Source organism: Sinocyclocheilus anshuiensis, unplaced genomic scaffold (genome assembly GCF_001515605.1).
Source record: "Sinocyclocheilus anshuiensis isolate Anshui unplaced genomic scaffold, SAMN03320099.WGS_v1.1 scaffold18, whole genome shotgun sequence".
NCBI lineage: Eukaryota > Metazoa > Chordata > Actinopteri > Cypriniformes > Cyprinidae > Sinocyclocheilus > Sinocyclocheilus anshuiensis.
Window position 1 is genome coordinate 266,300 of NW_015546047.1, and position 14,781 is coordinate 281,080.

General features: G+C 36.5%; 1 protein-coding gene across 1 annotated transcript in view; it reads right to left on the reverse strand.

Annotated features, from left to right (window-relative positions):
* LOC107698997 (titin-like) overlaps positions 1-14,781 on the reverse strand; it is a 137,585-nt gene that overhangs the window by 106,148 nt on the left and 16,656 nt on the right. The window contains 14 exon segments of the mRNA XM_016500136.1: positions 1,326-1,610; positions 1,737-2,021; positions 2,116-2,400; positions 3,505-3,789; positions 4,114-4,398; positions 4,717-5,007; positions 8,606-8,884; positions 9,285-10,042; positions 10,044-11,083; positions 11,086-11,573; positions 11,871-12,350; positions 12,999-13,187; positions 13,302-13,427; positions 13,531-13,815. Coding sequence (XP_016355622.1) covers positions 1,326-1,610; positions 1,737-2,021; positions 2,116-2,400; positions 3,505-3,789; positions 4,114-4,398; positions 4,717-5,007; positions 8,606-8,884; positions 9,285-10,042; positions 10,044-11,083; positions 11,086-11,573; positions 11,871-12,350; positions 12,999-13,187; positions 13,302-13,427; positions 13,531-13,815 — 5,361 coding nt within the window.

A 14,781-nucleotide genomic window follows, 5' to 3' on the forward strand; every position in this document is an offset into this window, starting at 1 on the left:
CCTGGAAGAGTAGACTACAATGCCGGCTGTTCTGACTCAAAGACTGTAAGTACGTTTTTTATATTTAAAGAGTTTTTATATTTTTTATATTTAAAGTGAGTTTTTTGGGCAGTGTAGAGTAGCACTTGTTGTTTGTCATTTATCTGATCACAAATGCGATGCAATGCAACGCGTAAAAAAAACAGTATAAGTCATTATAATCAGTAATTATGTCCCCACTGGATGCAACAAATGCCTCGTTTGTAATGGGTTTTAATGTTTTTGTCTCGTCGCTCCGGCCGGGACACGGCATCAACAGTATGGTTAGGGGCGTAACATTTCCGTCTCACGCTTGAGATATTCGGCCAATCACAACGCACCTCGCTTTTTCAGACCGATGAGCTTTGTAAAAATCGACGCGTTTCAAAAAGGCGGGGCATAGAGGAGAAACAATAATGTACAGTATGTGGAAAATAATGTGTTTTTTAAACTTTAAACCGCATAAACACATTTCATTACACCAAATACACAAAATAATGTTCTTTTTAGCAGCATCATATGACCCCTTTAAATCAATTTGTAAATAATTTTCATAGTTTTAAATTCCTTGTTTTATTATTGTGATTATTTATTTTATTTTTTTTTCATTTCTTTTATATAAAGCACTTTGAATTACCATTGTGTATGAAATGTGCTATATAAATAAACTTGCCTTGCCTTGTGTACTCTACATTGAATTTTAAGTTTGAGCTTATTTACGGTTTTTTTTTTCTATAAAATACTCTAGTTGCTTTTCTTTTTATTTGTAATGATATTTCCTTTGTAAATGCTGGCAGTGTTTCATGTTGAATTCTAGCAGTTTATCTAGAGAAAGATGATCTCTTTTGAGATTAAAGAAACGGGGTGCATTGGAACGTATGGAAAGAATGGAAATGTTGGATGATCTGCAAATTCACTCAAATTACAGTTAACTAACCTGTCGCAAAGGTGACCAGCGCATGACAAATATCTGATCCATCTTCATTTGTAACCTCACAAGAATATTTTCCAGGAGATATAAATAAACTTGCCTTGCCTTGCCTTGCCTTGTGTGTACTCTACATTGAATTTTAAGTTTGAGCTTATTTACTGTTTTTTTTTTCTATAAAATACTCTAGTTGCTTTTCTTTTTATTTGTAATGATATTTCCTTTGTAAATGCTGGCAGTGTTTCATGTTGAATTCTAGCAGTTTATCTAGAGAAAGATGATCTCTTTTGAGATTAAAGAAACGGGGTGCATTGGAACGTATGGAAAGAATGGAAATGTTGGATGATCTGCAAATTCACTCAAATTACAGTTAACTAACCTGTCGCAAAGGTGACCAGCGCATGACAAATATCTGATCCATCTTCATTTGTAACCTCACAAGAATATTTTCCAGGAGTATCCTCATCACACTCATGGAGATATTTCAAAATGCAAGTGTTTCCAATTACTTTTGTGTTGCATCTATATGAAGCATAGACCTGTTTGTAATCCTTGTACCATGTGACAAACAGTTTTTCAATTCCTGTGAAGGAGCATTCAAGTCTCAACTTTTGTCCCCACTGAACAGTCTGGTTTGTGAGCTTCTTCACAAAATGAGCAGGTCCTAAGAGGAACAATATTGGATGAGCATCATCAATATGCTTGCAAATCACTGGCTTCGATTAGAGAATCAACTAGAATTCCATCCAACACTAATTTTGGGATAAAGAGCCTTTAAAGGCGTACTAACCAGAAACGGTGGTCACTTCAGCATGACAGATATCACTTCCATAAGAATTGGACACCTCACAGGAGTATATACCAGGAGTGTCTTTTGTGCATTCATGTAGACATTCTAGAGTGCAGGTGTTTCCAACAACTTGAGTATTGTATCTGTAAGAGGCATATATTTGTTTGCCGTCCTTGTACCAGGTGACAAAGATTTTAGGAGCTCCAGTAAATGTGCTCTCAAGCTTCAGTTTTTTGCTCATGGCAACTTTTTTGTCCTTAAGCTTCTGTTCAAAACGGGCAGGTTCTGAGAACAAGAAATTAACGAAATTATTTTTAAGCAATGTCTGCCTAAACATTAAAAATATCTGTAAATACGTCAACTAGGATGGCATACGAACCTGTAACTGTAGTTATATTGGCATGACAGATATCAGTGCCAAAGGAATTTGATACTTCACAAGAGTATTTTCCGGGTGTTTCATTGTTAGATTCGTGGAGGCATTCCAAGACGCAAGTGTTGTCAATGATCCTTGTGTTGTATCTGTATGAGGCGTACAGTTGCTTTCCATCTTTGTACCATGTGACAAACATTTTCGGTGCTCCAGTGAATGTACACTGAAGTCTCAGTTTCTGACTGAGTGGGATAGCCATGTCTGTCAACTTCTTCACAAAGCGGGCAGGCTCTAAGAAGAACATCATCAGATCCATTTAAATGATTGTCTTAAAAACGACAAGAACTATACAAACAGGCAACATATCAACCTTTAAAACATGCGGATTGTACTTTAGAAACAACTCTTCAAGTCTGTTGAAGTATGCAGTATCTTCCAAGCGTGCCTCAGGAAACTTGCAGATGCAAACTCAAGTTGATCAATATCCCACAACAACAAGCACTCAAAAACATGCCTGCGCTCCCATCGCATCCTTGATATAGAACAAAATAGACTTAATTTAAGATGCGTGAGCCACTTCAATGAACGTGCAAAATGTCACAGCAGCACATCATATTGTTGCAAACCAAAAACCAAAAACCAAAAAAAAACATGATGACCAAAAAAAAAACATGATTTCACCATTCCAGGTGAAATGCGGTTCAACGCTGCAATATCAAACTATTTCTTTATATCCATGGGTATGGAACTTTGGGAGACAGGCAGGCAAGAGTCCAGTGCAAATTACAAACTTGTAACTGCCACTACTTGTGCATGACTTGTATCCATTCCATAAATGTTTGAAACTTCACATGAGTATTTTCCTGTAGTCTCATTGCTGCACTCATGCAGACACTCCAGAATACAGAAATTTGATGTAACTTTGGTGTTGCATCAATATGAAGCACAGAGCTGTTTGCCATCCTTGTACCAAGTGACAGACATTTTTGAAGCTCCAGTAAATGTGCATTCAAGTCTTAGTTTTTTGTTTATTGGAATAAAGAGATCTGTCAACTTCTTCACAAAGCAGGCAGGTTCTGAGGTGAAGAGGACTTAAAAGCTTTAGTCCAGGAAAATATATATAGGCCTTTATATTAGAGAAGTGCCTATTCCAGTTCTGCGTTTATAGTTACTGGAATCTTTCACTAAACTAAACTTAAACTAAGAAGCCCAAATTGAATATTTTAATAATGGTATAAAAAAAAAAAACTTCATAATTAACAGAATATTACACCATTCCAGGTGACATGCGGTCCAAAGATGCAAAACCAATCTATTCCTTTTATATCCATGGGCAAAATCCATGGGTATGGAACTTTGAAAATTGGACAGGCAAGACGAGTAAAAATTACAAACCTGTAACTGCTACTACTTGTGCATGACATATATCTGTCCCATAAACGTTTGAAACATCACACGAGTATCTTCCTGTAGTCTCATTGTTGCACTCATGCAGACACTCCAGGATACAGGAATTTGATGTAACTTTGGTGTTGTATCGATATGAAGCATAGAGCTGTTTGCCATCCTTGTACCAAGTGATAAACATTTTTGGAGCTCCGGTAAATGTGCATTCAAGCCTTAGTTTTTTGCTCATTGGAATAGAGAGATCCATCAACTTCTTCACAAAGCGGGCAGGTTCTGAGTTGAAGAGGATTGAAAAGCTTTACTCCATGAAAATATATATACCGTAGGCCTACATATTAGAGAAGTATCATTTCCAGTTGTGCGTTTTTAATTACTGATATCTTTCATTTAAACTGAGAAATTATTTAACTGAAAATTGAATAATTTAACAATGTTTAAAAAAAAAAACTTTGATGAACAAAAATTACACCATTCCAGGTGACATGCGGTCCAAAGCTGCAAAACCAACCAAACTATTCCTTTTATGTCCATCAGCAAAATCCATGGGTATGGAACTTTGAAAAATGGGCAGGCAAGAGACGAGTAAAAATTACAAACCTGTAACTGCTACTACTTGTGCATGACATATATCCGTCCCATAAACGTTTGAAACTTCACACGAGTATCTTCCTGTAGTCTCATTGTTGCACTCATGCAGACACTCCAGGATACAGGAGTTTGATGTAACTTTGGTGTTGTATCGATATGAAGCATAGAGCTGTTTGCCATCCTTGTACCAAGTGACAAACATTTTTGGAGCTCCAGTGAACGTACATTCAAGCCTTAGTTTTTTGCTCATTGGAATAGAGAGATCCGTCAACTTCTTCACAAAGTGGGCAGGTTCTGAGTTGAAGAGGATTGAAAAGCTTTACTCCAAGAAAATATACATAGGCCTACATATTAGAGAAGTGTCATTTCCAGTTGTGCGTTTTAATTACTGATATATCTCATTTAAACTGAGAAATTATTTAACTGAAAACGGAATAATTTAACAATGTTTAAAAAAAAAATAATGTGATGAACAAAAATTACACCATTCCAGGTGACATGCGGTCCAAAGCTGCAACACCAACCAAACTATTCATTTATATCCATGGGCAAAATCCATGGGTATGGAACTTTGAAAAATGGGCAGGCAAGAGACAAGTAAAAATTACAAACCTGTAACTGCTACTACTTGTGCATGACATATATCCGTCCCATAAACGTTTGAAACTTCACACGAGTATCTTCCTGTAGTCTCATTGTTGCACTCATGCAGACACTCCAGGATACAGGAGTTTGATGTAACTTTGGTGTTGTATCGATATGAAGCATAGAGCTGTTTGCCATCCTTGTACCAAGTGATAAACATTTTTGGAGCTCCGGTAAATGTGCATTCAAGCCTTAGTTTTTTGCTCATTGGAATAGATAAGTCTGTCAACTTCTTCACAAAGCGGGCAGGCTCTGAGGTGAAGAGGATTGAAAAGCTTTAGTCCAGGAAAATATATATAGGCCTAAATATTAGAGAAGAGTCATTTCCAGGTCTGTCTAAGTTCTAAGAGTCCAAGTTATTTAAATATAGCAGTAATAACTGAAATCCATATAGAACACAGTAAACAGCATCTGATTTAAAGAATTACACAATTTTGCAATAATACTGACATCCGTATCTGTATTGTTCATGTAGGTATTGCAAGACAGCGGAATTATCTGCAAAAATAGTTTTATAAAAAAAAAAAAAAAAGGAAAAATGTGTTTTCCATTACTCAGCCATTTCATTGTTACATAATTCTGCATTCCATGTAAGAGGTAAAACACTGAGGACCAACAAGAGTTATTAGACTGGTTATTTCATTGCAGAATCCAAGAAACAATAAATTTCAGTATTCCAGTAAAAATGTCACAAATTGTATGCCATCCTTCACTCGTTCATCCTTTAAAGAATGACTGAACATGGAATGGAATGTGTCCTTTTTGAAGAATGTTGCAGTTGCTCTCGCTTTTCAGTTTCTTCCAAACACAAGACTTCTCTTGAACCTCTTCCATTTCACCACCTTTTCAAAGAAATTGGGTATATTCTTCAGAAAGGCATGTGGTTCCGATTCGAATAAGAAGATTTTAAGAAGATGCAGAGTTTGTTCATTGTTTCTTTACCATTTTCCAAGAGTGATGTTTTGCATTCAATTTTACTAGCAACCATTGTCAAGAGATTCATTATTCTTTAACCAGTAAAAAAATCCATAGTTTCTGACATCCACAACAAGATGAAGATGAAGCAGGGCAAATACATCCGGATGAAGAGAAAACTAACTTAAACCAAACAACCTTAGTTACAATTACATAACAAACACGGGATATGTGAAGGCACTGTATCACTCGACAACAGCAGACATGAATCAAAAAATATAAGATTTGATCTTCAAAATCATTTTTTCTTTGATCTTCAAAATGCAGAATGCATTTTTGTCCAATATAGAAAAGGTGTGCAAAACACAGTCCAATCTAAAAGAGTGCAAAAAACATGTTCAACTATCTCAAGATCCTGCATCCTTTTGCCAACTTTTAACAACAAGAGAAGTGGAATAACCAATTATTCCTGCATAATTCAATACCAACGCACAGTCTCATCGTAAGGTATGTAAAGAGTGGATTCTATGACAAAGAATCGGTGTATGGAAACCAACCGGCCTTTTTGGAAATTCAAAGCCAGAAGAACAATCAAGAAGTGAAGAGAATAATCCCATATAATCCAGTGAAAAAATAAAAACCTTAATGCAGTCAGTTCTTGATCATCAATTTTCTGAACATAGAAAAAAATGTTTAATAAAACCAGTGAGAGTTATTTAGATTATTTGGTGTGTTTGTGTTCTCAAGAATGAACTTGCAGGTTGTATGAGTGATCAGCATTTCCTGATACGATATAAAGCTATGTAAAAAGTCAGAAATTGTAGAAGTTGTACTGTACTTTTACCTTTAATTGTATTGCACTGGTGTTTTTCTTTTTGATTAAAGTCTTTTAAAAATGTTGATATTGCAGGTCAACCTTGAAAGATTAGAACTGAATCATATAAGTAATGGCAACAGCAACTGCTTAATTTTGAAAGCGTTGTTAACAGTTTTAGCTAGCCATTGTAGCCCGCGCTGCCTGTTAGTAACACACCTGTTAGTGCTGGGAACCTGCAGGTATTATTCTTTTCTTGTCTTTCTCAAGCATACTAACCTCTTATCATAGCAATTGATTTTGAGGTGATTTTTCCAACTTCGTTTGATAGGCAACATTGGTACTCCCCAACATCTGAACTTTCAAATGCACGTGTATCCAAATATTCAATTAAATCTTCAAAAATGGTTTTGTCAGAATTAGCATGTCTCTTATTCTTCAACAAGTTGATTTCAAACGGGGCAGTACCAATGAGCTCACTCCCAAATAAAGCACCGGTCACCTTCACTACATCCAGCATTGGTAATTCTTTAGTGATGGGTGGGGATTCTGAGAATAAAAATTAAATGGATTTCAGCGTCATGAACTCAATAGTATTGATCGTTTTGGTAACAATAAGCATAACAACCTTTCATAGCCGACCTAGTAATGGTACACTAGACCAGCTTCATTTCCACTGTCTAATAGAAAAATATATATTATTTGTTGGGGGGCCATCCCTCACTATGCCTCCTTTATATAGTGCATTTGTACAGATAAGTGCACATTATTGCAGCGTGGTTGTACAGATATGCCTGCTTTAACCATTTAACCAAAGACCTTGACAAGTCATAAACAAACCATCACAATTCTAAGAAATGCAAGGTGTGTGGAAATACTTTTGTGGGTAGGTGGTAAGTGCTGAATAACCCGCAGCATTTTTATCATCCGTACACCATACACATACTCACACATACACTAAAGCACATCATAAATCAGCTAACATAGAACATTTATCACTTGGGTCACGTTTTCTAAAAAGGACTTGTCACCAAAGAAAAGTGGTTTTGTCCCTACCTTACAAGCAAAGCAATATCTTTCACTATCTTCGAGATTAGTCTTGCCATTTTTGAAAGCCAACTATGTTATGAATCTTCCTTGCGTCCTTAATCATAGTGTTGGTTTCAGACATGTGATTTTTTCTGCTCATCCTTCTTATTTATGACCACCCACAGAGAGAAGTTACGGCAGTCAATATAAAAACACATGAACAGTGATACCAAGAAAAAAACATCAATTACTGGATTTGATCTATACCCAGATTCCAGAACACATTTTTACAGATCTCAAGTTAGCACAGACCCAACAACATCTAACAATCATTGACAGAACATTTATATATATATATAATAGCTCCAGCATACAGAGAGCACAGCTATACAGAGTTGAATTGGATATGGTCTGTGCTTCTGGGATTGATAAAGGTCAAATTCAGTGATCAAGTTTTTTTTTCCCCCACTGATGGTCATAAACATGGTGGATGAGTTGGAAAACGTCACATGATTGAAATAGATGAATTCCCAAAATTATAATACAATATGCACTCAATAGACAATTGAATATCCATTTTTGAAATGGAATCAATTCAATAACATTTTGTAACCTGTATATAATATCTGTACAATATATCTGAACTGAATCAGAAAAGACTCAAAAAATGAGCATTTGTACTCATTTTAGTAAAATTAATATGGAAAAAAATATTTAGGAAAGATCATAAAACTATCCCATAAATTTCCAAGTCTCTGGTTCAGACATGGTTACAAAGACAGGTAGCACTGATCCCAGGAGGATTAATTGTATTAATTAAAAAAAGAGAGAATATAAGGAATAACATTAAGAGGAAGAGCTTAAAAGATTTGACATTTCTGTCTTCAGCAATTTCATAATCACTACACACAATATAAGATGCAACATATATTTATTTATATAACATTACAAAACGTACACAACTCTGTCATACAGAAGAATGCAGATTGGATGTAAAGGATGAAAAAAAAAAAACACAAACCTTGAAAATCAGTAACCTTTGTTAAAGAGTTGCCAGCAGCTAAAGCAAAGCTTATAAATTCAAAACCAGCTACTCACCAGTGAAGTTCAGGTTAGCAGAACAGGTGTCACTACCGTGCTTGTTTGAAGCGCGACAGCTGTATTCACCAACGTCATCCTTTGTTGGGTTGAGGAGCTCTAGAGATGATGTACTTTGCCTGCTGATGATCCTGAATTTGTCACTCTGTCTAATCTCTGAGCCAGACTTGAACCACTTAAAGGTCACATTTAGTGTCTCTTCAATTTCACATTCAAACTTCACTGGGCTGCCGATGTTGCTCTGCATGTCACAAATCTTCTTCTTGAAAACTGGAGGCTCTGAAACGTGCAAGGAGAAAAAATACAAAACATTATTACATTGGCAACATTATGACAACTGATTTGAGTGACATATCAAATGGAAAGGAAGGGATAACAGTAATCCTGGGATGACATGAAAAAAGTGATGTGAGCATTAGCGTTAGGGTGATGAAGAGTCACACATGACATGGTCATGCTTGAAGAACTCAGAAGAAGATGAAAAATGTGCCATTATTTTGAAAGAGGGTGGAAAGATGTTTAGCACACAAAATGTATTTTTGAAAAGAATTCTTAAAGAAATGGTGAACTAATAGGAAGATGATGTAGCAGATGCCTACTAGTTAATTAGTGATGGTCTGAGTTGAATTGTTAAGAATTATCTATCTCTTGTAAGCTGACAAAATCCACACAGTCCAACCTCTTGAGACAACAGTGAGCCTTGATGATGATGATGATATCTTGCCAGCTTCACTCACAGCCTCACAGGTATATTCACCTTCATGTTTCATCTTGATAACTTTGTTGATTACTAGTGTGTAAGAGTCATGATCCTTTAAACATTTGAACTCTTTGCCAGATTTGATCAATACTCCATTGGAAAGCCAGTTAACACTTTTTACACCTTTTACTCTCACAGACAATGTAACCTTGGAATTCTCCTCTGCAGTAATGTCTTTTAATGGTATTTCAAAAAAGAGCTTTTCTGTCAAATGCTTAGTCAAAACGTCCTCTGTTAAAACCTCTCGTTTGTCTTCTTGAATAAGAACATCCATAGGCTCTTCCACAGTGACTTTCCTGTGAGGGGCATCAACTGTAATATCTGAAACACAGACAACTCTCTCATAATGTTCAGCTGAAACAGTTTTAATTTCCCTGTGTTCAGTCTCAGCGAAACTATAAATGTCCATTTTGGATTCAACAGTCTTCTGAGTCACATGGTGCCTTGACTCCTGGATAGCAGTTTTCGTTTGAGATATTGCAGACTGGAAAGAGACTTCAGCTTCTGTTTGCAGAGCAGCAGACTGCATTTTGGGTGTTGCAAACACTTCAACATTTTCTGTTAAAACTGCCGAGGACAATGGATATGGAGTGGCTTTGCTAACCTGCAATCTCTCAGGTCTATCAAGTTTTAAGATGTTTGACTGTTCAGAGGTCAAGACTGGTTTCTCCTGATTAAACAGAGTAGAAAGCTGCATGAAGCTCATTTTTAAGAGTTGCTGTCTGGGCATATTCACCTTCGAAGGCAATTGTAATTTCTATGGGTGGACCAGCTGTTGTTATAAGGTAAGTCAACATCATGTATTTCGGTTCCATACGCACCTTGACCTCCTTTACTTCTACGACTTCTAACTTTTTCACTACATCTGCCAAAAGCAAAGACTGCTCACAAGCCACAGCACATCGAAGTGTCATTTCCAACTGTTGTTTGATGTCCAAGCTGTGTGATTTCGGTACAGGAATTACAAAGGTAAGTTCCTTTGGAAGAGTTTTGCTTTCCTGCGATTCACTTACTAAAAGAGGTTCGAGTGGCTGAGTTGTAATGTTTATTTTAGTTGCCTCTGATCTAGTAAATCCCTGAGACATTTCACCTGTCAGAGTATGTTTTTCCTCCATGAGTACTGACTGCCTTACAGACTGACCTTCTTGAATCTGAACTGCAAAGTCTTGCTCTGCAGCTTCAAGAGAAACACAAGTTTCTATTGATATGGCTTTTTCTTCTACATGAAGAGACTGAACCAGTACTTTCGTTTCTACATCTGTCTCGCAAGTGAATTTCTCAACTGCTTTGAAACTGTCTGTGAGACCCTCTTCTATTGAATGAGATTCTGACACAGATGCTGCATGCATGTTATTCCACCAATCCTCTTTCTGCACAATTGCACTATGCGGCTTGACTTCACTGACCAGAGGCCTTTCCTTCGAAAGCGGAACAGTCTGTGAGACTACCTGAAGAACACTCAAGGGTCTGGGTTCTGTTTTGTGCTCAATCTTAAGACCTTCTACCATCACATCAAGACCTTTGGCATAATCCGAAATTAGTTCTACACGGTCTTCTTTAGTGGCTACCAATTTACGTTTTTTTTCTCGTCTCTGGATGGCTTTCTGTTCATCTGGCTTTTCGACTGAAAGTAACCCTTCTTTACATAAAGTGGTTTTCGACTGCACTGAGTGAAGATGTATTCGGGCAGGAACCTCTTCTCTAGGCTTTACAACATCTTCACTCTGAGATGAGTGCTGCATGTTTTGTCTCCTGCAGCACTGATAACTTTGCAAGAATGTGTGCCCCCTTGCTCAGAACCAATATTCTTTATATTTAAGCAGCACAAGGGCCCATCATGTTTCAAGGAGTATGACCTTGGCTCTTCAACATTCAACTGGTTGTGTAGCCATAGAACGAATGGAGAGGGGCTTCCTTTGATTACATAATAAAGAGAAACACTCTCTCTTTGTTTGGCAAGGAATTCTGGGGACAGCTTCACAAGAAAGTCTGGCTGAATTGCATCATAAATGTCACGCTCCAACAAAGGGATAACATCAGGATAGTAATGTCGGCTTATCTGCCACTTTGTTGTCAGGGCTCCAACATTCTGTAAGGACTCCTGCTTTTCTTGGTCAGTGGCCTTTTTACTTGACTCATTTTCAGTTTTAGAAGATTTACTGATAGAATTGGAGGGTACGAGGGTTTCTTCGGGGTTCGCTTCTTTAGCTGAGTGAGAATAAAGTTAGGGAAATTTATTAGGGATTATTCAGTAATTCAACAAGATATTTTAGCGTTGATAAGAACAAAAAGGTTAGTAAGATGGAGGATGATGTTAGGCCAAGCATGTGAAGGATTAAACCATTTAAAGTATTAAAATTGATTACATGGGATATTACATTGTAAATTGAATAAAACATTTAAGTTGGTTATAATCACATGAAACATATTTTAGAATAACAAAACACCAGCAGGAAGCAGATGGGATGAAATGAGCATCAAGGACAAAACGAAATCTATAACCACCTTCCACTGTGAGCTGTGCAGACGTTCGAATTTCACCTTTTCTATTTTTAACAGTACAGCAGTAACTTCCCTGGTCCCCAAGATGGACATTGAGTATGATGAGAGAAATGAGCCCGCCTTGATGTACATACTGCACCCTTTCTGTATTTGTTATTGTCCTTCCATTATGATCCCAGATAATTTCAGTAAATGGTTGTCCACTGAAGGAACAGTTGAACTGAGCCACATCACCCAGGCTGACAATGACATCATTCATTTTCAGGGTCAGAGTGGGGCTTGTAGAATATTCTTCCACAGAGGTAACTTGTTGGACCTCAATGCTTTTAACAGACGTTGTGGACATCATCACCATAGAGACACTTTCAAAAGTTTGCATAGTGGAAGAATAAGTCTCACTCATGGTCTGGGAGGAGACCATCTCCGAATGAGTCAATCCAGTGCTCGAAACACTTTGCCTACCTACTGTTCTCACACTGAGATCTGAGCGATAAAAAAAATAACATTAGACATTTATAAATGTCAAAATGCCATTTAATTTGAAAAATAATAGATTATTACTGTAGGGGAAAGGTAGTGAAAGATGGCAGAATTTTATAGAGGAGTTTTCACAATTCATTAGGATGATGAAAAGCAAAATGCGCCTTCCATTCAAAATGTTATTTATATGGATTTGCTGTGAGGGAAAACCATTCATTGAAAAATATAGCTTGGTTATTAATGGTCTGTGGTTAGTTCTCTCAATAATGAAAGAGAGGCGAGGCAGTTTGTATCTGTTAACACTTCTCCTACATTGTGCTTGAATGATCTATAAATATTGATGAAAAACAATGCCTTTGACATGCACAGTGAATCATGGGGTCCTGGTCTTGGTAAGATCATAGATGGTAGTGGAACTAAACACCTGTCTCGTGAAATCCATAATGATAATGAAATCCCTATGAGAAACAGTTTGTCCAAAGTGTATTTCAAGTTAATGACCTGATCATGCATGACATCTAAAACCCGCATTAAGCAATGGAACATGCTAAAAAAACTAAAGAAAGAAAGAAAAAAAGAAAGAAATCTGGTTGTTCAACAAGAAAAAGATGGCATTGTCTGGAGAGAAGGACCCTAAAAGTTTGCACATACCATTGACGTTCAAAACAGCAGAGCAAGAGACCATTCCCCCAGAATTGCGTGCAACACATGTGTATTCTCCTGCATCTGCAACATATGCTCTGGAGATCTCAAGCTGGCAGCTATCATCAAACTGAGAGATTCTGAAGTTGTCAGACTGCACAATTTCCTTATCTCTGAAGTACCAGGTAATCTTCAGATCTGCATAAATCAAACAAAAGCTTGGTAACTTCACAAAAACATATACATGCTTATTAAAAATTTTAAATATATTCTATTTTCCACAATTGTTTAATTCACAGGGTTGAGCCTTACCATCTCCAGAGACACGGCACTGGAATCTGGCTGATTCTCCCTCTTCAGCAGAGGTATTTTGCAATGAGGTAATAATTACTGGTGGAGAAACTGGAGCCACCGTGTCTGGAGAAACCACTTCTGAAACTGTTCGCAAAAATCATGTTTGTGTTAAACTGTTGGTAATATGAAAGAATGTAAAACTAGTACCTAATACTGGTTTTAAACAACAGTTTGATAATGATCTCACCTTCCACATTAAGTGAAGCAGAGCTTGTGGCTACTCCATAGTCATTCTTGGCTTCACAGGTGTACTGAGCTGCATCCTCTGGGAAGACTTCGATAAGCAGCAATGTGTGCTCATTTCTCTCCCTCAGGAACTTACACTTGAACCCAGAAGATAGTGCCTGAGAGTTCTTATACCAGGATACCTGAGGCTGAGGAATTCCTGTCACTTCCACAGAGAAACGTGCAGGTTTGCCAGCCTCAACAGACAAGGGCTCCATGTCCCTGATGATCTGAGGAGGCTCGGGGACTGAATTAAATTGAGACACATATTAGACAAAGCCAATTAACTTCACAGCTGAAATTATATGGGCTATAAATAAAGCTCCACTTTGATACAGTGATACAATGCAATTGGAATATACTGGTATGTCATTGACAGAAGGAGATAAAGACATATATTCAGATTAGCCTAAGTATTGTATGTACACACTACCAATCATTTGTTTTGAGGTCAGGGTGCATTAAATTGATCAAAAGTGACAGAAAAGCCTTTTCCATCATTACATTTTTTATAGAGAGATGCTGTTCTTTACAACTTCCTATTTATCAAAGCATCTTGAAAATGTGTATGATGGTTTCCACAAAAGTATTATGCAGTACAACGGTTTTCAACTGTGATAATGTTACTTGAGCACTAAATCAGCATACTAGAATAATTTCTGAAGGAACATGCCGCACTGAAGACTGGAGTAATGGCTGAAAATAGCTTTGCTATCCACATGAATAAAATACATTTTAAAACATGTTAAAATAGAAAATATGATATTTCATAATATTGATGTTCACTGTATTTCTGATAAAATAAATGCAAAAAAAAAAATGTTACCAACCTCTATATAATACTATAGACTATATAATAAATAAACTGAACATTTATTTTAGTGGTGTCAAACGATTAATCGCATCCAAAATAAAAGTTTTCATTTACATAATATATGCGTGTATGCTGTGTATATTTATTATGTATAAATACAAACACATGCATGTATATATTTAAGAAAAATATATTATGTTTATATATTAAGTATATTTATATATATAATATAAAATATAAGAATATAAATATAGAAATGTATATAAATGTAAATATTTTCAAAATATATACTGTATGTGTGTGTATTTATATATACATAAAAAATATACACAGTACACATACATATATTATGTAAACAAAAACTTTTATTTTGGATGCGATTAATCGCGATTAATCGTT